The sequence below is a fragment of the Branchiostoma floridae genome, chromosome 10, assembly GCF_000003815.2.
Source record: "Branchiostoma floridae strain S238N-H82 chromosome 10, Bfl_VNyyK, whole genome shotgun sequence".
Classification (NCBI taxonomy): domain Eukaryota; kingdom Metazoa; phylum Chordata; class Leptocardii; order Amphioxiformes; family Branchiostomatidae; genus Branchiostoma; species Branchiostoma floridae.
The window spans coordinates 13,101,869-13,126,725 of NC_049988.1; the positions used below are offsets into that span (position 1 = coordinate 13,101,869).

Genomic DNA, 24,857 nt, shown 5'->3' on the forward strand with positions numbered 1-24,857 from the left:
TAATAACACTGATAACATGTCATTTGGCATCGATACATGTACTTTTTCTTTTGTTCTAACCGGTTCCTATAATGTATTGACCAAAGTTACCCACCAGATATCCTTATTTAGCTTGGTGCTCTTGTAATATGAAATTATTTTCAACTGTTGCAGCAATTTGAAACATCGACTCTTTAAATGTAACTTATGAGTTTATGAAATTAAATAACCAGGATCTAAGTTATTTAGAATATTGTACATGTATGTATTGTAAATAACGTACCATTAAGATCTCCATATGTACATATGCTGAGTTTAACGTTTATGAAGCGTGGGGGCAAGTTTCTGGGCGTGTCCCCTTTCCTGTAGGGGTGGTGCAATATTACCCGTGGTGTTGTGTGCAAAATGATTACGCAATAAATATGAGTGTCCTGTGCAGTACTCTCCAAGCAGAGGTTGAATAGCACAGATATAGTAATAGTCGGAAAAATTACACGGGCGCTCTTCCTTTTTCCGACTACTACTATATCTGCTCGATTCAACCTCTGCTTGGAGAGTAGTGTGCAGCAAATTTTACAAAATGGCGTTACACAAACGGATTTTGCTGTTTTGGTCTGATGAACGAAGCATTCTACCTTGAGGGCATGTTACACTATAAATAAAAGTTTTGCTTCCTGTAAACTTAAAGGTCGACACATGTCAGTAATATTGCCAATTTGTTCAACATTATCAGTAAAACATGTTATAACGCTGAGTAGAGTACTACAGATTGAGTAAAGTATGTCCATATTCAAGTCGCCATCTTAGTAACCTAGTAAGTTGTAAGTTGCAAGTTGCAATTAATTCTAATTTGTTGTATTTACTTTCATAGGAACGTAACGTAATGTGAAATACTCTTAGTCTAGATGTGATGAGAGAAAACTTAACATTGTGTTTATATTTGAAAGAATTTGCTGTACTCATGATTGTGTGCTACATGTTACACGTTTGATGATTTCTAATGGTGTATGAGTTACATTAATTTACTACAGACCAGCCTCATGTGTCAGTTTGAGGTAGAACTACATTTTGTTTCAATGAGTGTCAAATAACACAAGTGGATACTAGTACTTAATCGGAAGAATATGATATTACCGGAATTCATCATGCACGATTTGCGTTTTTGTGATACTTGTCGTTTACGCCGACAATCACACCGAATGTAAATAAAGTATTTTATTTGTGAAACCGTTCCTTGATTACTTGCTTCGTTCACAGTTGGTGCCAAGTTATTATAGTAGTAAATATTTTCACTCGGTAGCACCTGTCAAATTTAGCACCTATGTCGTCATTTATCTAGTGGGGCAGAATAATAATGAACGAGATGAATGAATGAATGAATAAATGAATGAATCATTCAATCAATCAATCAATGAACAAACAAACGAATGAATGAGTGAAGAGCTCGATTATTTTGGGAGCCGGTCTGTTCTCCTTTTTATGTTCTTGATCTTAGATACTAGTATACTTAAAAAATGATCGATAAAATCCAAATTAGTCAGAATTATGACACCATTACGGAATGTTACGTATCGTAACAGCTATATAAACTAGGGCCTGGTTACATACTAGTACATCGTATATGTACGATCATAGCGCGATCGCAAACTGATGGCATTCTTGAGTTAGGTGCGCAAGTGTCGTACATAGTTTACCTGTAATGTTACCGACTATACTATTTTAGATCCTTATCGGTGGTTGGTTCTACCATAGCCCTCTAGAAAATCGCACGACACCAAAATCGCATGACGAATGTGACCGTAACATCATACGTCATGAAAGTCCGGACACAAGATCAAGGCCTAATCTGAGAGGGGGTCCAATATCTAAGGAAACTTCATGCGGCTTGTTTCTGCGTCGTTTTTAGCCACTCAAAGTATTGAATGTAAATGTGGGAATACGGTACAGTAGATGTAGATATCATACAGACTGCCTATCTACTTTTTACACTGTGATATTGCTTAGGTTGCCCTTAAGGGTAAATTATTGACGCCTTCTGTCCACAACGTTTTTCTCCACACTTGACATTTAAAGAACAACACATGACTTCAAGTATTTGCCTACCGAACCGATCGTTGAATGATATCCGGCCGGTGTAGCAATCATGCACATTCCATGGAATAACAAGTTACGCACCATTTCCGTATAAAATTGTCCAGCAGCACGTACATGTAAACAGAACATTCCTTAGGTAATTTAGGTCCAATTGAGCATTTCAGGGGTATTTAGGACATGATGTTAATTATGTTAAATGACGTGCAAGTAAAATAAGCACCTGACTGCTAGTATGTAACGGTAGTGCACTTGCCCTTTTCTATGTTTTCAAGCGATGTCAATTACTTATCAACGAGCGGAGGGAATTTGAATGGTAGAAATACCTAAAAGTCAACCACGTAACTGGCAAGACAGGTCGCTTCAAAATCAATCAAAGGAAATGGTGGACTGTATTTAACCTGTCAAGAAAACAAAAACCCACGAGGCTTCGAGAAGAAATCAGATATCCGGACAAGAAAGAACGTGCCGGAGGCTCTTGGTAAAAGCTTGCAAAATCAGTCTTCGTCAAAGGCATTGTCAGCATAGTTACGCACTCAGCTTTGCCTGCACAAATATCTCCCAAGGTTTCTCCGTGACCGGTGGAGCGATAGGAGAGATATCAGACGAGAAATAATTTGTTGTTCTGGTGTATTGTTTCCTTGGTAACCGCGGTGGGTGTTGATTAGCCTGCCTAATTACATTACGCACGGCTTGGGTGCTGTCGGTCGTCAAATGGTCCATTTGGTGAATGGTGTCGTACTGTGACGTAAGAAAAGCGTGAACAACAGGCGTGTTTTGTACCGTACGTGTGTGAAAACCAAGTGCAGGTGGTCCCAGAACAACAGAGGACGTAAGGCGACGGGTAGACAACTTGTTTTCGCACGAGTTTCCGACGTATGCACAAAAGGCCACAAGTCTGTATAGATCGAGAAGTCGGACAATTTGTCTAACAGCCACGACGACGGTCTTTCTCAGAAGGTAGGTCATTTTTTCGCCTCCTTGGTCAATTTGACTCATTTCATTGTAAGCGTTGTTACCTATTTTCTGTCAAAGGCATCATTTTGTAATAGTTTTAATACGCGAATTCGAATACAACATCCCGATCTGAGAGAGACAAAAGTCTGTTTTTTCTTATTTTTATTCAAATAGATTTGCTTTGAACAAACAAAATGTTGAAAAACGTTGTCTTATCTCTTGACTCCAGATAAGTACTTCGTTATCTTATAGAGCATTGTTTTTGGGCATTTGTATTGACCATCCATTGATCTACGTATCTTTCGACTACTAGAGTATTTCCGAAGTTAATTACTTTGTTTTTATACATTTATGTCTGATTACAATCTAACATACTCCGGGAGATCGCGATCGGGATCTCTGTCGGTACAATCGGCGATTCTACCGGTAGAAATCCCGATCGGAGCCTGTATATTCTTCCGTGTATTTGGATACTCGCTTGGGAGGGATCAAGAACTTTTCAACTTCAATTTATGTCACTCTGGGTCAATGGATTGATTTGAAATTTAGTTGGATTTATACAGGAGAGATCACTCTAACACATCCTTAACATCTTGGTTGCGATCTCTGTCGACCGATCGCGACCTCTAGCTGGTCAGTAGAATGAATGGGGGATTCTGCCAGATTGCAATCCGTACATGGACATGTACATTTCTCTTATACTAACAAAACACAGGGATACTACGTGAAATAGTCAAACATCAGACCAAAACTATTTGTAACCCTACAAACTACTTAATCATACCTACTCGTACACGTCCCACAGGTGTTTCATTCTATCATTAACGTATAGTTAACCTATAGAAATGCAAGCGTCACAGCGTCTCAATGACGTATGTAGCACTTAATAGACTTTGACACGGTACATCACCCGTATATAATGAAGATTTATTCTGCGTCCCCTTTCGATGATTGAACCTGCAAAACAACGTAAAGTCTGTTTATATCCTGCCTAACCCCACTGGATTATGTTTATAATTGATGTGATTATCCGAAGCTTATGGTTAAAACCGTTGTGCGCGCTTTATCAAATTGGAGAAAATTTAGAGGTTTAAGAGAATGAGTGAGGATTATCACAGGGTAATGCAGTGTGTTGTTCAGTCATTGGAACTTTAACGTATGCAGCTTTTTTTTCAGTGAGCATGCATGACTTGCATTTCTCTAAACTTTCAAAGACAAAAAAATACTTTCTTCTTAACATTTCAGAGAACCTTCACATTTCAGAAAAGTAAATTCCTTCGTTTTTCGCTAACTCATTAAAAAGTAAAAGCCAACACAGATTGTAGAGTCAGTATTTAGACTAGAGTAGTCGCATACTATATAAAAGCCAACAAGAATTTAGAGTCAGTATTTAGACTAGAGTAGTCGCATACTATAAATCGTTCTCTATTGTTCGTGCGTCCTTTAATTGTCTACATTCGAGCAAGAATTTCCAGTAAACGTATTATCGTAAACTTCCATTATATGGTAATAAAAGGCTATGTCCAGTTCAAGTACATATACTTAAGATAGAATAAGGAATCGAGGCACATATAAATTATGTGAAATATATAGGATTTTAATACTATTTTCTAACACTTGGTGCTAGACGGGTTAATTGCTAGACAGCTACAGGTTACGTAAGTTTGTTCATATTGAATATAGCGGAGCGTCCTCCCTTTAACAGATCAACATGGGTATCGTAACTTCGAAGCCGAAGAAGCCCAAGTATCGCGTCTCGGTGAAGACCGGAGACGTGCAGTTCGCAGGCACTGACGCCGACGTCTACCTGGCGTTCTACGACGGCAACGGCAAGCGTTCACGTGACGTCAAACTGGACGTCATCTGGAGGAATGACTTCGAACGGGGGAGTACGGATGTGTTCAAACTGGGTGACCTGGGACTGACCGGACCCATCATGCAGATAGAGGTACATGTAACTTGCTGTAGCCTGTGGTAAACAAAATCTCTCGCTGCCAGGGGCTGTTTGGGCTTCCTCCCCGAGATTCTGTGTCACCTCTGACTCTAGAGAACCATTATCTTTCCTATAGGCACAAATAGCAGTTCTGGATTGTTGAAAATCAGTCCAATAGGACCTCGAAATTCTGCCGTGTGCTATGAAAACCAGTCATAACACCATGCGCTACAAGGGTCCAAAAGAACGATCGAATCTAAGAGACGATATGTAACATGTATACACTTTCTTAAACTCAAGTTAAAGAATACTATGTTTTACAAATGAATAATTCCATCATCCAGGTATGGCGGGGCCGGCTGCCTGACGACTGGTACGTGGAAAAGGTAGAGATAGAGAGAATGGGAGAAGGAGAAACAGATGTGTTCCCGGTTCATCGCTGGATCAGGAAGCAAACACGACTGAAGCTGACTAGATGGGACTCCGTGCTGCCGCAGTTCGACCCCAACCTGGAACAGAGACAGCGAGAGATGGAAGAAATGAGGGCCAACTACGAGCTCATGGTACCACAGGAAGGGCTTCCTCCTAAGGTATACACCGTTTCTTCTAGCCTCTACCTGGCTCCTCAGGTCGCTGGAAAAATAACAGAAGTCCATTTGGCAAAGTAGGCAGATAGCAGAGAAGGTAGCTAAGCCGAAGAGTACAGTTTGCGACCTGGGTACCGAAGGATACTACTGTAGTGCTACGTTTCTTCAACTCTTCTTATTTTATCCGCAAATTTTCTATCACGAAAACACTAACGCTAATCAAGTTGCCCCAGCTTTCAGTCCGTATAAAAATTCAAGCTGTGTAATCAAAACACACGCAATAAGATTACCCCCTTACGTTTTGACCCAATTTGATAATATAGCTTCATAACATACTCGACAATGTTTATGCTCAATGACGTCAAACAGGTTCTAGACAAAAAAGAGCAACGCCTAAATACCTTATGAAGCAATGTGTACGTTCCTTACTACACGTACATGTAGGTGTATCTCCTTTATTGTATAGTGCCATGAAGTGTGAAAGAGAGCTTTTGCTTATGACGCGTTTGGCAGGCCTGAGTCACTGACAAACAACGCGTAATCCCTTAAGTTAGCACATCGGCTCTTTGCAGAAGTCAAGGCCGTAGACCTAGCGGTCGTTCCGCCAATGCATGGTCTGTTAATTCGAAGGTCAAGGAAAATTCCTGTCAACTTGCATTCCTACCGTTCACTGGGGTAAAATCCATTTCTCCAACAAGTTTCAAGTCCACTTTACATGTTTTGTTTCTTGAGGATACGTTTACTGATGTTCATATCTACGTAAGTACATGTGTACTAGTAAATAAAATCTTACTTTACTTTCCAACCTACTGCAGATTAAGAACCTACCACCTGATGAGGACTTTTCTGCTGACTATAAGGTACAAGGTTGTCTGGTTTACTTGCAGTCACAATGTCATTTTATTAAGTTTTCTGATTACATAAGACGAAGATTGAAGAAATATCCCCATGTTGTTGACAGTTTTCGAAGATTTTACTGTAATGCCATCGCTAGCTATAATGAACTGGACCGTATCGGTACAAATATTTATTTCTTAACTTACAAGTTTATGTAAGTCTTCAGATAACTGAATAACTATAAGTCTATAACGTTATGTTTAAAGGTTTATTCAATACAGACGATTTGGAGAGGTTCGTGTTATTTGGGTATTTCGATGACTTGGGGGATTCTCTTACTTTCATCAGATCAACTTGAACATGTGCAAAAGTGGCAGATACAATGTGGTGTTCGATTACATTATGTATAGCAAGTGTCAGGACAGAGCTGGAGGGGCTGATCACCATATAGGCATACGAATGTGTTTGAGCAAGAATCTAGAAGGCTAGAGTCTGTGAAGATAAATATTGTGCATTTGCTTGCGAATGGTACCTTTCTAGTTTTAATTGTTTTTGTTTGTGTCACCAGTGGAACGTTGCCAAGCGACGAGTGAACATCCGGATGCAGCAGAAGATCAGCAGCCTGACCACGGGCAGGTTCAAGACCTTAGATGACCTCATCAACGTGTACGAGGGGGTTCTGGGAACACCCAAGGTAAAGGCTTCTGTACACAACATGGTTTACACCGTCACCGGAACACGATGTAGATCAGTGGACAATGGAAAGGATATTGGAGATTTGGAGATTTTCCTGTTCGTTGACGTGTATTAGTCCAACATTCATTTACGTAAGATGGCAAAACAGGATGCTTGAAAGAGTGACGTAATTATGTAACAATGGAATCAAGACTCTAAGATCAATGATACTTTAACCACATTATCTCATACTTGTTCTGCCAGTATATTCTGGTGACACTGAAATAGAGTGATGAATGTCACTGAAAACGTCCATAAGTAATTTCCGTATCTCATTTAATTGTCTTTAAACATTGCCTACATGGATATCAAACCTTCGTCAACGTACTTATTAGATAAAACTAATAGTCAACGTAAAATAGTATGATTGCATTGATGTATTGAATCAATTTGACTGTGAAATGAAACTTCGTGACTTGGCAACTTGTGGAATTTTTTCAGGGTGTAGAAAACTGGAGAGACGACCGTGAGTTCGGCAGGCAGCGACTGTCCGGGTGTAACCCCAACAGGATAACACTGTGCACGGAGGTGCCCAACAAGTACGTGACTGTGTCAGAAATATTCTCACTACAAACCATAGGCTCAACAATAATGGATTTTACTTTACCTGGCATATTTGTTTCGTGAGAAAAATGATGTCTTCTTGCATCTTAAATATTGGCAGACATTTTTCTGACGAATACAGAATATACTCCACCCAACTAAATAGTCTGCAAAAACGAAAAAGTTTCTAAAAAAAGTTTCTTTGTACATAAATCGTGAAAGGTACAATGTTGGGCGACAAATTGTATAGGACTAATGACTAATGGCTAATGACATTTATCTAGTACAATCTACACAATCCATACAATATTTATAGAAGTGGTTGGTGTCCGTTCCATCACATATCATTTAGATTTTTAAAAATCAATATCATTACACCGTGGCATTTCTAACTGTAAAGTGCATTTTGAATCAGTTTTGCAGTGACCAATGAGATGGTGGAGCCCTTCCTTGAAGGCCGCTCATTGGATGACGCACTGCAGGCCAATAGAATCTTCATGGTCAACTACAAAGTCATGGAGGACCTTGACCTTGAGACTTCAGATGGCAGACAGGTGTGTGTAAATGTGTGTTTGTGTGTGTGTGTGTGTGTGTGTGTGTGTGTGTGTGTAGAAGGCATTCAGCACCAAGGACAGGTATGTTTGCCCCTCTCTCTCTGTGTTGTGTGTGTGTATTTGTGATGACTGACTCAAACCATTTCTACATCAATGCCAGTGGAAGTATACTTGATGTCTTAGCTACCTGGAAGCACTTATTTTGAAGTAGCATCCAATGGCCGAATGGCTTGCCTAGCTGACACGAAATCCAAAGGGTACAGGTTGAATTGCTGGCCATTACTTCACACTACTTTTCTCACTCTGCCCGGGAGTAAAATGGGTACTTGACTTTAGTTGTTGAAGACAGTGGAAGAAGATGGGCACCAGGCTCTAGGAACTATTCATTAAGACCTTTTAGACCTATGCATGTTGTTGAATTGTTTGTTTGCTATGACACATCTTGACATACAGTTTCTCCCCACAGCTGTGTTGCCCCATGTGTCTGCTGTACAGGGACATTAATGACGAACTGAACCCCATCGCAATTCAGCTCTTCCAACATGGAGACCAGAATCCGGTAAGAGTCCTGCTGCTAAATATATAATTATTATACATTTCTACTTGGTTCATGGCTAGCAAACAAGGTACATAGAATAACCCAAACTTTGGTACAACCAGCCAGATTTACAATCACTCTTAGGTATATGCAATCCTTTGAGTCCTCACCTTATCAGCAGCATGATCAGTCACTTCCTGCTAGCCGGAATAACAAATTTTGACCTCCAGGTCAACCTCCCCATCCTACCAGTCTCCACTTACACCATGTTTCCTCTCACATCCTGCCACTCTACTGATTTCAAATAACTACAGACACATATCAAGACAATAAAATAGACACTCTGTAATAAAGCCCCAATACACTGAGGCAATAATTCCAATTTAGACTGAACTTGCATTTCTTAGACGTTTAAGAGAACAATAATACAATTATACTTTCTATGATATGAATGTAGAAGAACTCAAAACTAGTACTAATTAAGAATCCATAACAGCTGTTATGTTTTCCTGGTCTAGGTGTTCCTTCCCTCCGATCCTCCTTACACCTGGCTGCTGGCTAAGATGTGGTTCAACAACGCAGACGCATCATTCCACCAGTCCACTACCCACATTGGTAAGGCATGGGCTCACATCTTTATAAGACTCTTCAAGATTTGTCTTAGATTCCTTAATTTGTTTGTTTTCCTAACATCCAAGGACATTCTTTGTATCTGTACATTTTTATGAATGATATTCATTGATGACTGCAAAAGGTATCTTCGGACAACTTCAGACCCTAACCCTGCATGGAAATACCCAAGAAGCTGTCCGAGAGGGAGATGGAAAGATCAGATCCTCACACTCAAAGGGCTGGGGGTCTCCAGAACCAACTGGAGGGAGTACGGCCAGGACAGATCAACCTGGCATGAACTGTAGATGTCTTTAGCTGCTATGCAACATACTATGATGCCTACGAATGATTGATTGATTGATTTCAAAAGACATACCGTACGACTGTAACATCATGGTACGACTTGTTCCCATAGGTCTGACTCATCTAATGGCTGAGCCCTTTGCGGTCTCCGCTAAAAGGCAGCTGTCACGGTCCCACCCACTATTCAAGCTCATGGCGCCACACTTCATATTCCTCATCCCCATCAATTTGTGAGTCCTGACGTCACTTGCTATTTACGAGGTTCTGGTTCGATTCCTATCCTAACACTTGGCCTTTTCAATTGATGAAATGAAGGTCATTTGATTGTTTCTGACTTGCAAAAATGTTAACCACGCCTAGGTTACATGATATGAGTCACACATTCTTAACTACTTTGGTGCAATGAATGACGTAAACCTCTTTTGTCAAATGTTTGCAAATATATGTCAACACCATGTACTAAATCTATCTATGTAACTTACTTTGTCAGTTTTGTAATGCATTATGTTAATATTTTTCTCTATTTCCTTGTACTTCATTCCAAAACCAAGAACAAGTCATTCCATCATGACTATAATCTCGTACACTGTTATGTTACTATCTGGTACTAAATGTAGGATTTGTCTTGCAAAAATAAATGTTGTTGTTAACTATAGTTGTTGCCATACATTGTACCATGTATGATCATCAAGCAATAAAGTTCAAAATAATCATTCATTCTTTTACTATTTCTTTTGAACACTCAGTAAGGCCCTTGCCACTCTGATGGCCCCCAATGCTTGGGTGGATGAAAACATGGGCATCGGCAGACAAGGGACCTACAATCTCATTAAGAAAGTGTATGTATTAACTTTAAAAGGTGTTCTAATGTATGAAGTTCTGATTTTCTCTTTGAGCTAAATGATCCTTATTTGCATATTTCAGCCCATATGGGCCAAAGGCAGCAATTTGATTGTGTTACATGGGATACTAAAATTATTATTATATGTAGTGTTACAACTTACAAGTGTACCATCTGGAGCTATGCTATCACTATATCTATCATTTACATCCCTCTTCCCTTTTCTTATAATGTGGTCAATAATAAAGTCACATTGATTCGTTCCCAAACATACTTTAAAAGATAATTAAGTTTTGTACTTTGTACAAATATCATTCATCTTACTTGGTGCATCTGGACAACTTTCTACAGATCTAAAGGGTTTCTAATCAAACATGGCAACATTATTTCTTCTTCAGGTTGAAGGAATGGCGCCTAGATGTTCAAGGAACACTACCAGCAGACTTAAAGAATCGTGGGGTAGGTTACGTTTTCTCACGTCTTAAATTATGTTGTCCTTACTATAATGATGATGAAACCATCCTTTAAAATATCTTCTGAATTACTAGTTTATGATCAAACCTTAACTTACAATTTCTCCGATGATTGTTACAGAGACTAAGAGTTTTGTTGTTGCCCTGCTTAGGTTGATGACCCAGACATACTGCCTGGCTATTACTTCCGGGATGATGCAACCCTCCTCTTCAACGCCATCCACAAGTACATCAGGATGGTGGTAGAGGCAGTCTACGGTATGTTTGATTCATGAACAAAATACATTCATTTTACTGACATATGACTGTATTACCCTTTGCCTTTGACATAGATTTAAAATATAAGTACAGTATGATCATTACAGATAATCCAAAAATGAAGCATAAAGCAACAATCATCCTTCCTCTCCTTTGAAAGAAAAGGAAATTAAGAAAATGAACTTTTTTTCTCCCCAGTTAGGCCACACCAATTTAATTTCTTAGTTCACGGATTCGCTCGCTCCTATTTTTTGGAAAAAAAATAAAAATAAAAATTACCACTCAGCAAATTTTCACCATTAATGAAGCCATTCACCAACTTTCTGGTGTAGCAAACATAAAAACTGACACTACTTTTGTAATTTTCAATGAACAGGTGCTGTTACTGTACAGTAATAGTGTTTTTGTACTTTTTTCAAGCTGAAAACTTTTTATTCTTTATGTTTTGGATTAGCCCTTACCTTTACCCCAACCATTTTACAAGTTTTATTTTTATTTTTATTTCGCCCTCTCGCTCCATATTTTTTATGAAAAAATCCGTGAACCAAGAAATTAAATTGGTGTGGCCTTATTGAGAAAATATGTTCTCCCATAAACAGCTGAGGGTGACGTCTTAGATAGATCTTCTTAAAGATCAGACTAGTACACATCCTGGGTCCAGAGGACATAAAGTCATAATGCTGTTTTCTTTAACAGATGACCCATCAAAGATCACAGAAGACTATGAACTGCAGGCCTGGGCTAAGGAGATTGTTACACCAGCAGAGGAGGGAGGGTGTGGCATGCAGGTAAATCAATGTTTTCTTTTCACAAAATCATACCCAGAAGGCTAACTGCATGACTCACTGTTCAGTGTCTAAGGCTAAAAGAAAAGCATAGTGTGACACATATATATACACTAAGTGTCTGATCATTTTTATGGTTATCATATGATAGGATGTTTACTATTGTAGGGTTTAACTTCTTCTTTGAAGGCAAAGGATAATGAATTGTCCCACTTTCTGTATGATGATTGCATTTTGTGCTTTTATTAAAAATATCTCTTTTGGTGATGTGTGCAGAAATAGCTATAACTGAGCAAGGAAGCACAAACTGGGTTCTGACAGGGTTCACGTTACTACATTACAACTGAATTGCACATGATGAACAAGATACATATTAAAGGAATAGAACATAAAATTGTACCTAGATTGATAAATTGGACCTAACATCATTCTTAACTGTGAAAACACAGGGTATTTCTGGGAACGGACAGTTCACCACGACAGACCAGATTGTTGCCGTGGTAACGGCAGTTGTGTACATCTGCAGTGCTGGTCACGCCGCCGCTAACTTTGCACAGTACGACGAGTATGGCTTCCCGCCAAACTACCCCGCATATCTGCATGGACAACCGCCCAGGGACAAGGTGAGTCAAACTTTTGCATTTGTTATTATATTGCAATCCATACATAGTATGGGATTGCAATATATTGTTATATTGCAATCCATACATAGTATGGGATTGCAATATATTGTTTTTTCTGAGTTTCTTCTCCTGTCAAATCTTCAATTGGATTCAACTTTTTCATTTTTGGGCCAAATGAGCTGAAATTTGGCATGGGCATAGAGTTTGCAAATACCCCCAGACGTTTTTTTCACTTTCTTGATAGAGGCCTTAGAATTTATGATATTTAGGGTTTTTGGTCATTTTTAGACAAAATATGTATATTTTGGGTCCCTGTGCCCTGGTATTACAAGCTAATGACCTGAAATTTGGTACAGAGGTGCATTGGACATATGAGCACAGAAAACCATCAACACCTTCTTCATAGATCGCTTCAAAAATTAGTTACTTTAGGGTTTTTGGCCATTTTTGACTGAAAATGTATATTTTTGGCTCCTATGCCCTTGTATTAAAACCAAATGACCTGAAATTTGGTACATAGGTGCATTTGACATATGACCACAGAACCCCATCAACGCTTTATTCATTGTTTACTCCAAAAATGAGTTATTTTAGGGGTTTTAGCCATTTTTGACTAAAAATGTATATTATTTGCTCCTATGCCCTTGTATAGAAACCAAATTACCTGAAATTTGGTACAGAGGTGCATTGAACATATGCTCACAGGACCTCATTGACACTTTCTTCATAGATCACTTCAAAAATTAGTTATTTTGGGGTTTTCAGTCATTTTTGACTAAAAATGTATATTTTTTGCTTCTATGCCCTTGTATGTAAACCAAATGACCTGAAATTTGGTACAAAGGTAAATTGGACATATGACAACAGGACCCCATCAACACTTTCTTCATAGAGCACTTATAAAATTAGTTATTTGGGGATTTTTAGCCATTTTTAACTAAAAATGTATATTTTTGGCTCCTATGCCCTTATATTGAAACCACATGACCTAAAATTAGGCATGAAGGTGTGTAGGACAAGTGCCCACAGTACTTCATTTTCCCTTTGAGCAAACATTACTTCAAATTGTTGAATTTTGGGATTTTTTCAAGGATGAAGATGGATTGCAATATGATGTATTTGCTCCTAAGCAAATGTCGGCCTTTCTAGTTTTTCCTTTGTCTCTTCTCCTGTCAAATCTTCAAATCCCTTCTACTTTTTCATTTTTTGGCCAAATGAGCTGAAATTTGGCATGGAGGTAGAGATAGCAAATACCCCCAGACGTTTTTTTCACTATTTTGATAGAGGCCTTAGAATTTATGATATTTAGGGTTTTTGGTCATTTTTAGACAAAATATGTATATTTTGGGTCCCTGTGCCCTGGTATTACAAGCTAATGACATGAAATTTGGTACAGAGGTGCATTGGACATATGAGCATAGAAAACCATCAAAACTTTCTTCGTAGATTACTTCAAAAATGAGTTATTTTAGGTTTTTGGCCATTTTTGACTAAAAATGTCTATTTTTGGCTCCTATGCCCTTGTATTAAAACTAAATGACCTGAAAGTTGGGACATAGGTGCATTTGACATATGACCACAGAACCCCATCAATGCTTTTTTCATTGTTTACTCCAAAAATGAGTTACTTTAGGGTTTTTGGCCATTTTTGACTAAAAATGTATATTTTTTGCTCCTATGCCCTTGTATAGAAACCAAATGACCTGAAAGTTGGTACATAGGTGCGTTTCACATATGACCACAGAACCCCATCAACGCTTTTTTCATTGTTTACTCCAAAAATAAGTTATTTTAGGTTTTTTGGCCATTTTTGACTAAAAATGTATATTTATTGCTCCTATGCCCTTGTATAAAAACCAAATGACCTGAAATTTGGTACAGAGGTGCATTGAACATATGCTCACAGGACCCCATTGACACTTTCTTCATAGATCACTTCAGAAATTAGTTATTTGGGGGTTTTCAGTCATTTTTGACTAAAAATGTATATTTTTGGCTTCTATGCCCTTGTATGTATTAAAACCAAATGACCTGAAATTTGGTACAAAGGTAAATTGGACATATGACAACAGGGCCCCAACAACACTTTCTTCATAGAGCACTTATGAAATGAGTTATTTTGGGATTTTTAGCCATTTTTAACTAAAAAATGTATATTTTTGGCTCCTATGCCCTTATATTGAAACCAAATGACCTAAAATTCGGCATGAAGGTGTGTAGGACAAGTGCCCACAGTACTTCCTTTTCCCTTTGAGCAAACATTACTTCAAGTTGTTGAATTTTGGGATTTTTTCAAGGATGAAGATGGATTGCAATATGCTGTATTTGCTCCTAAGCAAATGTCGGCCTTTCTAGTTAAGTTTATATTACCTCTATCTGTAAAGGAGGTTCACTTCCTACAGGGTACTCTTTCTGGTTATGTTTAGGTGTTTGTACCTACATGTATGATTAAAGATTCTTTTGATGGATTTGTATGAATTTTTGTATGCAGGTACAAATGTAGTTATTGAGGTCCTAAAGAAACATGGTAATTTGGGGCCTCTAGGCAGTATTTTGAGGTCCTGCAAGAATACAGGTCAACACCCCCTTCCTGAAAGTGGAGTGGTCCGTGGACAGCTGGTCAGCCAGTTGAGGGTAAAAGGAAAGAGGGGGATCACTTATTTCTGTGATGGTTAGGGGGCTATGGCATAGAAATTTACAAAAACGAGGATACATGCAATTAATTTGGTAGTGTCCGGTACCCGATATTATGGTAGCACGTACAAATCTGGTGCTTTGAAAGCCAAAAAGACTGTCCTGGCCTTCCAGACTATAAAACAACTGGACATTATCAATTATTATCGACGAATTGTCTAAAATCTTGACCACATACACAGACACCAAGGACCGAGCAGGACATCATTGACCAGCTGCCGGACAAGAGTAAGACCCTGGAGATGATGGTCATCACGCGGATGCTGAGTGACCGCAGCACCAACGGTCTGGGCATGTTTGAAGTGGAGTACATGTATGACCCTGTGGGCACCAAGGCTGTGGCAGAGTGAGTACTATCTAAAAAAAAATTACAAAGTTACCTTAAATAAATAAATCTTAGTAGCAAATGTGCAGATGTTGACACACCGCCACACTAAATCCGTAGATGTTTTGGCACCTTTTTTGACAAATTACCCATGAGGCTTGGTGGGCATCACTCCACCGTCATTGTGGGTTATTGTGTAAAGTGCCCTTCCCAAAGGCACAAGGTCATGCGAGCTCTTAAAAACATATCAAGTGAATCCATTAAAATTATACATAGCTATGATTACAGATAACAAGTTGTCTGAAATCGTTTCTTTACATTTCAATTGGGAGTGATACAGTTTTTGTACTAAAAGATACTAAAGGAAATGCAAATTCTCCTTGCTTACAAGGAGGCTGATAGTGTTTGCCAGCTACACCTCGAGCACATTGAAGATCCCACTACACTTAAACTTTAAAGTGTGGTTTTACACAGCTTGCACTTACTGTTTATAAGTTATACAAAACAAAATAATGCATAACAATATGACAACTTAAATCTTAGTAGTTCTTAGTAGACTTCTTATGCACAATCTTGCAATGTATTCTTAATCCTCTTTTGCATTGTATAGGTTCCGTAAGGACCTGGACAAGATTCATGAAATCATCAAAGAGAGGAACAAAACCAGGAAACAGCCTTATACGTATCTGGATCCAAGGGAGGTCCCTAATGCCATCAGCATCTAAAGTATGATAAAATATGTCTGGCCAAATCTGAAGTTCCAGTCCCAACTATGCCAAGTTTTTGTTTGTAACTGTTCACCATTGATTAGTCACTGAACTGGAGTACTATGTGACTGTATAGAACTCTATATTTTACCTAAATCTATTTTAGCAATGCACAATGTCATTTATTCATTCATTCATTTATTTGTGTTATAGAATAACAGTGAACAGTTGTATAGTATAAGGCTAAACATGTATATTCATATAATATAGAGGACTGTTATATTAAGGTTAACAAGCCAGTATGACTGTAACATCAAAACAATACTGAAAGTGAACGAAGCATCCCTTAAGATGTGATAAAAGACACTGTGTAATAGGTTTCAAAACAAAGCTCACAGCACACATACATGGGTACATTATATCATTTATTGATTCAAGTAAAAACTTTGAAAAGTGGAGTAATGAAATGTGCGCTTTTGATTGTTGGGATCATTCCCTATAGAGAAATAATGCTTTTACGTGTAGGCAATAAGTGCATTAACTACTTCAAGTTTTTCTATTCTCCCACGTACACCTCCAGACAGCATTCAAGAGAGTGTAAACTTCAGTGTTAAGGCAGAATGAATTTCCCATTATCTTTACCCAACTTATAACTGCAATCTAGTGTACATTATTGGTACAATGTATTTACATGCTTGCACTGCTGCAGTATAAAAGGATGCTAGCAGGAATGTCCTGTTTTGCAACATTATTTTTGGTGACACCTCGGGGGCTAAGCCAAATTGCATATTATGAGAAAAATTGTTTTAGCAATGGTTGATAGTTTAAAAAACTGCTTGATTCTTACAGTATATATTTCTTCATTCCTTCATGTACATGTAAATAGGTCTACAAATGATTGAAAATCCACATCCTAAGTATACAGCCTATAGATAATAATATTTCTTCCTTTAAGTTAAGTCCAGTCATCATTTAAGCTATAGGTACTGAGAAGTACTTTCTCTATGTGGCTGTTTCCTTCTCAAAGCTGGGTTCAGCCTGTGGAATAGGAATGACCCTTGACCCACCATGGTCCAGGGTGAAGAAGTCCTCCACCTTTAACCCCTTGGCCTCCATGGCTTCCTTGACCCTTGACCTTGGTTCCAAGTAGCCCTGCAAGAAAAGAAACATTACACTTAAGAGAGTCTAAACCATTCATCTTTCACATGTACAATGTATAACATCAACTCTCATAACCTGAGCCATAATACCACCAAAAAAAAACAGTTATACAGGCCTTCTCAAGATTATCCTGAATTCCCAATTAATATCTGAAGTGTATATTCCTCAGGATTACTGATGCTGCATTGGTACATCTCTTTAAATAACATTAAATTGTGAGGTGAGTGAATTCACATATATATATATATATATATCATAGATATATGAATTCAATGTTATTTAAAGAGAATGATGTACGAATGCAGCAATATAAACTAATTTGCACTTATGTCTCTCAAATGCCTGATAGTAACAACTCTGATGATTCCACTGGGTGCCGTAATACCATCACATGAGAATAAGTATTCGGTATCATCAGAGTAGTTTGAGAGACATAAGTACAAATTAGTTATAATGGATTATGTACATTAATGATTTACGGACCACACCCTCAGATAGAACTGTTAATAGCTATGCATTTCCATTGTAATGTCTACCATGATATCATTAGTCTCAAAAGCGCCACCTAGCATAACAAAGCTGCAAAACAACAGATCAGGGCAACCTTGCCTGCAACCAGGGCAATACAAGTCCCTTAACACAATGTAACTTGTAACAACATTTCAACTCTAGATCTCATGGTACCTCAAATGAAGTAGAAATGAGTTTGAAGGTTCCCCAGTGAATGCCTAGTGACACCCTGGCACCAACGTCCATGTGAATCTGTACAGCCTCTTCAGGACACACGTGTTGGCTCTTCATAAACCACCTGGCAATATATAGTCTCATGTAATTAATCACTGTGGTAACGCTAGTTTAACTTTATCCATTGAGTAGCCTATATCCGTTGCTTTTAAAAACAGGGTATCTGGGGGTATCACGTTGACGGACGTTAGTTTCAAATTGCAATATTTTCAGTATATTCAAAACCACCAGCTTGATGTGCCTACATACCCTGATTTGATAAACAACGAATATAGGTGAATCCATGGATAAAGGTGAACTAGCGTTATAGGATGTTTGCATTGATGTGACTATCACACAAATATCATCCACCATGCTGGCAGGTTAGTATAAAGGAAAGCTGATCTTAATCCATTTAGTTCACAGAAGAGCTACTCTTCCACTGGTCCTGACAGAAGTTGTGTAACGTTACAATTTAGACAGGAGAAATTCCCTAGCTTGTTTTGAAGAGTACAAAGAAAAGAGGACCATGGCTTGATGTTCCATCCCAATGATCGTGACTAGGGGAAGGTACCTGTACAGAAATTTCAGGTACAGGTACGGTCTAGTTCCAGGGGATAAGGTCCAATCTACATGTCTGACTCGTCCATTTTCAACCAATCATTTTAATCAGCCAGCATGGTGGATGTGATTTCACATATGCATGCAGACACCCTATACCCATAACACTGTAAAATCAAGGGACAGACATTATGATATTTAAATCTGGCTTGATCAAATCTAGGAAAAGCAAACTGGAGTATCTATGAGAATGAGACAAGAAAAAAAAATTGGAGTCATGTATCCAACATCTGAGGGCCTGTGCAGATTCAACCAGGAATCCAAAGTTTTGGGGTAGTTTCTTTTTAAAGACCAATCCTGACTGTCCAACAGAATTAACAGCTTAAACCAATCATAGCATGGCAATCAGTGGTTCAACCAATGAGAGAGAAGCTTCATGTTTGCACTTTTATTTTTCATTTTGCAACTCTATGTTTTCCGCTGTGCTGTGGAATTGGTCTGTTGTATAGAAAACTGAATAAAAAGCCAGATTTACAGAATCTTGTGTCAATCCCTTGGTTTCATGGGTATTTTGTTTTTGTTTTATTAGTCTACGTACCTCAAAGGTAAGTTTGAAAGTTCCCCAGTGGATCCCAAGGGACTGTTTGGCGTAGACATCCTGGTGAATCTGCACTGCCTCTTCTGGGTTCACGTGCTGATTCTTCATGAAATCTCTGCAGAATGGCGAGCAGAGGAAATGACAACATTGGTGGGTCTCAAAACTCACTTTGGGGAAAGGGTGTCGAGAATAAAATGTGGGTGCATAATCTAAGGATACCTTCTCTTTAAAGCTGGAATCTGGAATTCTATTCACTTAAACAAGTGTTATTAAAAAGTCTTAAAGTTGAATGTCAAGAATAGACTGTACACTAGTCTACAATTATAGTATTAGTACTTAAATTCCATATCCCTGAACAAATATCTACGTGCAAAATTGTAAAGAACATCCACAGGCACACAAATAGGTGCACAGCTCCATTTTGGAGTGCACAAAAGTGCAAAATTAAATGTACACAGTCTTTCAAGCTCTGACTGGAAAAGTTCTTAATTGAATGAAATAAAAAGAGGCTAATTTGGTTTGCTGTAGCCAAATGTTCATTCCAAAAGCTGACTTAGTTTGTCAGTCTATGTATTCCATTATCACATACCTTGGTTCATAGGCCCCTATAGGAATAGCCGCCAGGTTGAACGGACCATATTTTTTCCCGATCTCCTTGAAGCCGTGACAGTACCCCGTGTCTCCCCCAAAGAAGAAGCGCGACCTCCGTCCAATCACGCACCAGCTTCCCCACAGGACCAAGTTGTCGTCGGTCGGGCCGCGTTTGCACCAGTGCGCCGCCGGCGTGAACACGACTTTGATGTCCTCACGGTCTTTAACCCGCTCTTCCTGCCACCAATCCTGTTCCACCACATTCTCGCACCCGATGCTCTTCATCCATGACAACATACCCAGCGGCACATGCCAGCAGAGTCTCTCCCCAAACCTTTTGTGTAGGTCTTTAACCGTGTTATAGTCCAGGTGATCGTAGTGGTTGTGGCTGATCACGACCACATCCACCGCGGGGAGATCTTGCACGCTACAAGGCGGACCGCGGTATCGTTTCGGCCCCATGAACTGGAGCGGTGCGGCGCGTTGGCTGAAGATAGGGTCGGTGAGAACGCTGATGTTTTCGAACTGAACGAGAACGGAAGCATGACCGAGCCACGTTACCTTCATACCATCCTGAGGGACGGAGCTGCTGAAGTCTGGGGTTACAACAGGAAGGGTAGTGTCCAGTACCTGGAGTAACAACATTAGTAAATAACCTTTTATAAAAGCATGAAAGTTCATCTATGTTGACATTCAACATCGTTACTGCTTTACAACATGAGCATTTACTCACATTTATAAGGCACGATATACAAAAGATTTTACTAGACATATGTAGGTTCCTAACTTTACTGATCTGCGGCCTTCAAGTGTCGCCTGCAAAGTAATGATCAACATGATTTTAAATTTTGTACACATCCATAAAAGTCTTCATATCTATCTTTTATGCCCTAAAATTTGAGTTGTGTACCCAATTTCTAGGTAAAGACTATTGATTACACCTACTGATTACTTATTGATCACCCTTCTACATCTTACTGTTACAATCAAACTTTAATACTAATTGTCAGGAATGATTTCTCATCAAAATCATGAATTCTGAGTCTGAAACAATAAAGTCAGAAGAAGATTTATATAAAAAATTATATAATATTATATATACATCTCTTAGAAATGTTGAAATGCAAGAAATGAAAACAGATGATGGCCACCTACTTCTACTAGTATCAAACAAAGCTTCCACCACATGTAAATGCTGATAGTTCACTCTACAATAGCTAGTTACACAGCAATTTGCAAATGATCAAAATGCTAATCTCCAAGCAGATCCTACCATAGCATAAAATTGTGTCAAAAGCTGGCAAAGGAGTGTAGCCGGCATATAGGGGTGTGCAATTTCTACCGGAGCATTATAAGATGGTATCAAAAGATGAAGGAGTGTATCCAATTTACACTCCTAGACTGGCTACACTCCCTTGCCAGCTTTTGATACTATCTCTGCTCTGGTAGGATCTGCTTAGAGATTATGAAAATGCACACTCACTACTTTACTTTACTTTACTTACTACAATATACATGATAGAGACTATCATTACATCACTTTTCTCCTTACCTGCCTATCTGGTACATTACTCTTGTCCCAGAAGCCAAGGCCAAGGGCAAGCTTACAGCTAAACAACACCTTCTGTGCTAGTGAAGGTAGCCTCCAATTCGGCCACGGATTCAGAAACCTGAAAGTGATTAAAATCCCTTGTGAGTGGATGTTCCTCTCTCTCTTACCTCCTGTGAGGGTATAACACACCTGTCCCCAGAACCTACGGCAAATGTCCAGAATGCTCTCACCGCGTCTCTCAGAGTAGGCAGAGCCCAGCCTGGCCATGGGTTTTGAAACCTAGGGAAAGAAAACTCCCAGTTAGCCTTGTCTGGATACAATATTTATGAACTTACCTCTTGTGAAGGTATGTTGCTGTGGTCCCCAGAACCTGTAGCAAACTTCCACATCATTTTCATCCCCTGAGTTCCAGATGGGAAGCACCAATTTGGCCATGGGTTAACGAACCTGGTGGGAGAAAAGTAAACCTCGGTTGTCAGTGACTCTATGTCTACATGCTCACCTCCTGACTGGGAATGGAACTGAGGTCCCCCGAGCCTGTGGTAAACTTCCACATCAGGTGGAACATGTTTGGTGAGCCAGTAAAGGAGGGCAGGGCCCAGCCTGGCCACGGGTTCACAAACCTGAGGGACACACACCAAGGTTCAGGGTTTTCTCTTATTATCTATTCTCTAAACTCTAAGTATCATTCCTATTTCAATTCCTTCTATTAGCTATAGTATATGTACTCATTTACTGTAATTCACTTTGTCTTTACAGTACCAAACTTTCACAGTCAGAGAAAATTTGACTTGTTCTCGAGATCACGGTTAACGAATCATTTGTTATGTTCACCAAAACGAATTATTGGTTATCGGTAATGATAAGTCATTTTACAGTCATCACTGTGAAAACTGTGAACATAAAAGTACATAGAAAAAAATCAGGAATTATTGGGAATTCGGAAAAGGGTCTATTTGCTCAATGACACATATTTCCCTATATCCAGCTAGAAAATATAAAATAAACATAACACTACTACAATTACAATGTGTTCTCCAAACAAAAGTTAGTTCAAATCAGTAGATAGCACATAAGAAGGGAATATTAGTATGTCTAAATATAATGCAATGACTAAAACATGAACAAATGTTGTACTTTCATATTAAGCATATTTAAATGATAAAATGAAATTGAAAAACATAAAGATAAACATGGGACTACTAGTATGTCAAGTGACTGAACTAAATAAAGAAGTTATCAAACACATTTTGAAGCATAGATCTAGAGAACATAGAACAAGAATTCCAACAAAAAACACATAATTCTTTCCAATTTCTGGTCTATTTTCTAATGCTGTCTAGAATTCTATCATGCGCATGTGTATATGCATATGTCAAAAACAGTTCGGGTATATTGTTACATTTGAACAAGAATGCACAAAGAATGCTTTCATCACAACAGAATATAGTTTAATGCTATATAACAAAAAAAAGAACACTCTCTCAAATCACTGTTTGAAATATGCTTGATTATTAGTGCAGAATGTATCAAAATTTCAAACACAAGGATATCATGAGGTGACTTTGCCCTTAATTACCTGCCATTCTTCCTCATAGAGTGAGTGAGTCCATCACCAGCAGCAGCAGTGGCACCTTCTACTTCTACTGAACTATCTACTGAGGCCATCTCCTTGTCTTCAGGGAGTCCAATGCCAGACTAAAACCTGAAATTTGCAAAAAGAAAATTTCAACATTAAAAATATATTCACAAAAAGACTTGCTTTTCCGTAAGCAATTAATATGAGTTCAGAGAAATGTAAATTACACACTTAAAAAATATAGTATTTCAAGCCTCTCTTCTGCTTTTTATGGCATATTCTTAGTGAAATGTTTCACATCTTCCATAATAAGATTAAGTTTATGTTGTATACCTTAATAATGAACACTCTTTCAAATCATCATTTGATGTCTGCTTGATTACTATTAGTAACGTTACTAGTAAGTATAACGTTATGTACGTAACATCAATGATTAAAAATTGAAGACAATACAAATGGATATTGATATTTCGACTTTTTGGCAAACCAAGGTTATATACACATTCCTTGGACAAACTTATAATTGCTGACGTCATTAAAACATCAATATTTCCAACATTTTAAAGACTGTAAAGCCAAATAAATATGCTACCTGTGAAATACTGATTTTCTAAATAAGTCCTTTATATCACCTTTCTTCAGTTTTTGTGGTGTTTGCTGTTGCTGCCCTTTGTTGGTTAGTATCTCGCAAAACTTAAGTGCTGAGTCATGGCCTAGGGCAGTTGGATCATGTCAGTGTGTTAACACTTCAACTTTCAAGCAGAGGTTTAGGGGGAAGATTTGTGACCTTCTTATCATATCCGTTCTCTGTTGTGGCCCCAATGGCAATGGGTATATATTAAGGTCACAATTTTCCGCAACAATCTCTGCTAGTAGGAGACTGCTGATTAGTCAGTGCAAGGAGCTTTTATTTGGTCAGTGTGTCGCGGTTTTTTTTTCCCCCTACCTACTAGTATGCACCCCCTCCCCCCCCCTCCCCTTCCGGGTTCCTATTAAAAACCGAATCTTTCCGCCGTGTTTTCGTACGGTTTGACAAGAAATGACAAGGGGATAAACTCTAAACTATCAGAAAACGCTTTACCTCTTCAAATGTTGGAGACCCTGTTGTTTAACCGATACTAGGCACCACTTTCTCCTTCGTTTTGTAACACATCAGTCGAACCGCAGAGCTCTATGCGCATCATGTTCTGCGCAGGTTCTCTGGACAGGTCATAAGCCAGAACGCAGTTTGTCCTGGTTTGACCCCGCTGCATGCGTATAAACAACTGCCTGTTGTGCAACAAAAAGACCTCAGACCTACATAATGCTTATACTTTTTCACATCTACAGGATTTGCCCAGCACAGCCATGTGGATATTTATTGCATTGCAAAAGTTCAGCCAACGTTGTGGCCCCCGAAACAAAGCAATTTTCGGTCTGTGTATTTGTGATTATCTTTTCTCCAGTTTGCCGGGGCACAGTCAGTTTTGCCCACAGTCGGACAGTCCATTTCCTCACCTTCACATTGATACCAAACTTGAAGGGTAAATTTTAGGAGAAACGGTTTTGCCCCCAAAAAAACTATAGCCATGTCAAATTCCCCGGCGTCTTTTTTCGAATGAGAAACCGCACACACTGATCTTTCACTATGCTTTACAAAACTCAGCCATGATGTTTTGACATAATTACGCTTGCACATGAATCCTACTTATTCTGGCTTCTGGATAATGTTAGTTTT

At 38.8% G+C, this 24,857-nt stretch overlaps 2 protein-coding genes across 6 annotated transcripts; one reads left to right on the plus strand and one right to left on the minus strand.

Annotated features, from left to right (window-relative positions):
* The first annotated feature begins 2,576 nt into the window (after nt 1-2,576).
* Nucleotides 2,577-17,329, plus strand: LOC118424144 (polyunsaturated fatty acid 5-lipoxygenase-like). Its single transcript, XM_035832667.1, has 17 exons — nt 2,577-3,030; nt 4,733-4,975; nt 5,305-5,550; nt 6,363-6,407; nt 6,953-7,078; nt 7,561-7,658; nt 8,078-8,216; nt 8,683-8,775; nt 9,273-9,369; nt 9,782-9,899; nt 10,416-10,508; nt 10,909-10,969; nt 11,136-11,241; nt 11,938-12,029; nt 12,476-12,649; nt 15,526-15,689; nt 16,279-17,329. Exons 2-17 carry the CDS (start codon nt 4,739-4,741, stop codon nt 16,391-16,393), a joined length of 2,004 nt encoding a protein of 667 aa, XP_035688560.1. The 5' UTR covers nt 2,577-3,030; nt 4,733-4,738; the 3' UTR covers nt 16,394-17,329.
* On the minus strand, nt 16,788-23,268 carry LOC118424143 (N-acyl-phosphatidylethanolamine-hydrolyzing phospholipase D-like). 5 transcript variants are annotated; one of them, XM_035832664.1, is made up of 5 exons: nt 23,141-23,268; nt 21,897-22,008; nt 20,008-20,639; nt 18,221-18,344; nt 16,788-17,527 (listed from the first exon to the last, which is right to left on the minus strand). In XM_035832664.1, the coding sequence occupies exons 1-5, from the start codon at nt 23,227-23,229 to the stop codon at nt 17,378-17,380; spliced, it is 1,107 nt and encodes a 368-aa protein (XP_035688557.1). In that variant the 5' UTR covers nt 23,230-23,268; the 3' UTR covers nt 16,788-17,377. The 5 variants fall into 5 exon arrangements, with proteins under 5 accessions (XP_035688557.1, XP_035688559.1, XP_035688555.1 ...); XM_035832666.1 differs by lacking the exon at nt 18,221-18,344 and adding an exon at nt 19,419-19,533; XM_035832662.1 differs by lacking the exon at nt 21,897-22,008 and adding an exon at nt 22,064-22,184.
* Nucleotides 23,269-24,857: the final 1,589 nt, after the last annotated feature.

Bases quoted from the DNA above. Each gene is read 5' to 3' on its own strand.
- LOC118424144 (XM_035832667.1), top strand. From the start codon at position 4,739: ATGGGTATCGTAACTTCGAAGCCGAAGAAGCCCAAGTATCGCGTCTCG. The intron at 10,509-10,908 runs GTATGTATTAAC...TTTCTTCTTCAG, and splicing joins TACAATCTCATTAAGAAAGT to GTTGAAGGAATGGCGCCTAG. The intron at 11,242-11,937 runs GTATGTTTGATT...TTTCTTTAACAG, and splicing joins GGTGGTAGAGGCAGTCTACG to ATGACCCATCAAAGATCACA.
- LOC118424143 (XM_035832662.1), bottom strand. From the start codon at position 23,229: ATGGCCTCAGTAGATAGTTCAGTAGAAGTAGAAGGTGCCACTGCTGCT. The intron at 20,640-22,063 runs GTGAGCATGTAG...TTGTTACTCCAG, and splicing joins GTTCCATTCCCAGTCAGGAG to GTACTGGACACTACCCTTCC. The intron at 17,528-18,220 runs GTACCATGAGAT...CTTTTCTTGCAG, and splicing joins TCATTTCTACTTCATTTGAG to GGCTACTTGGAACCAAGGTC.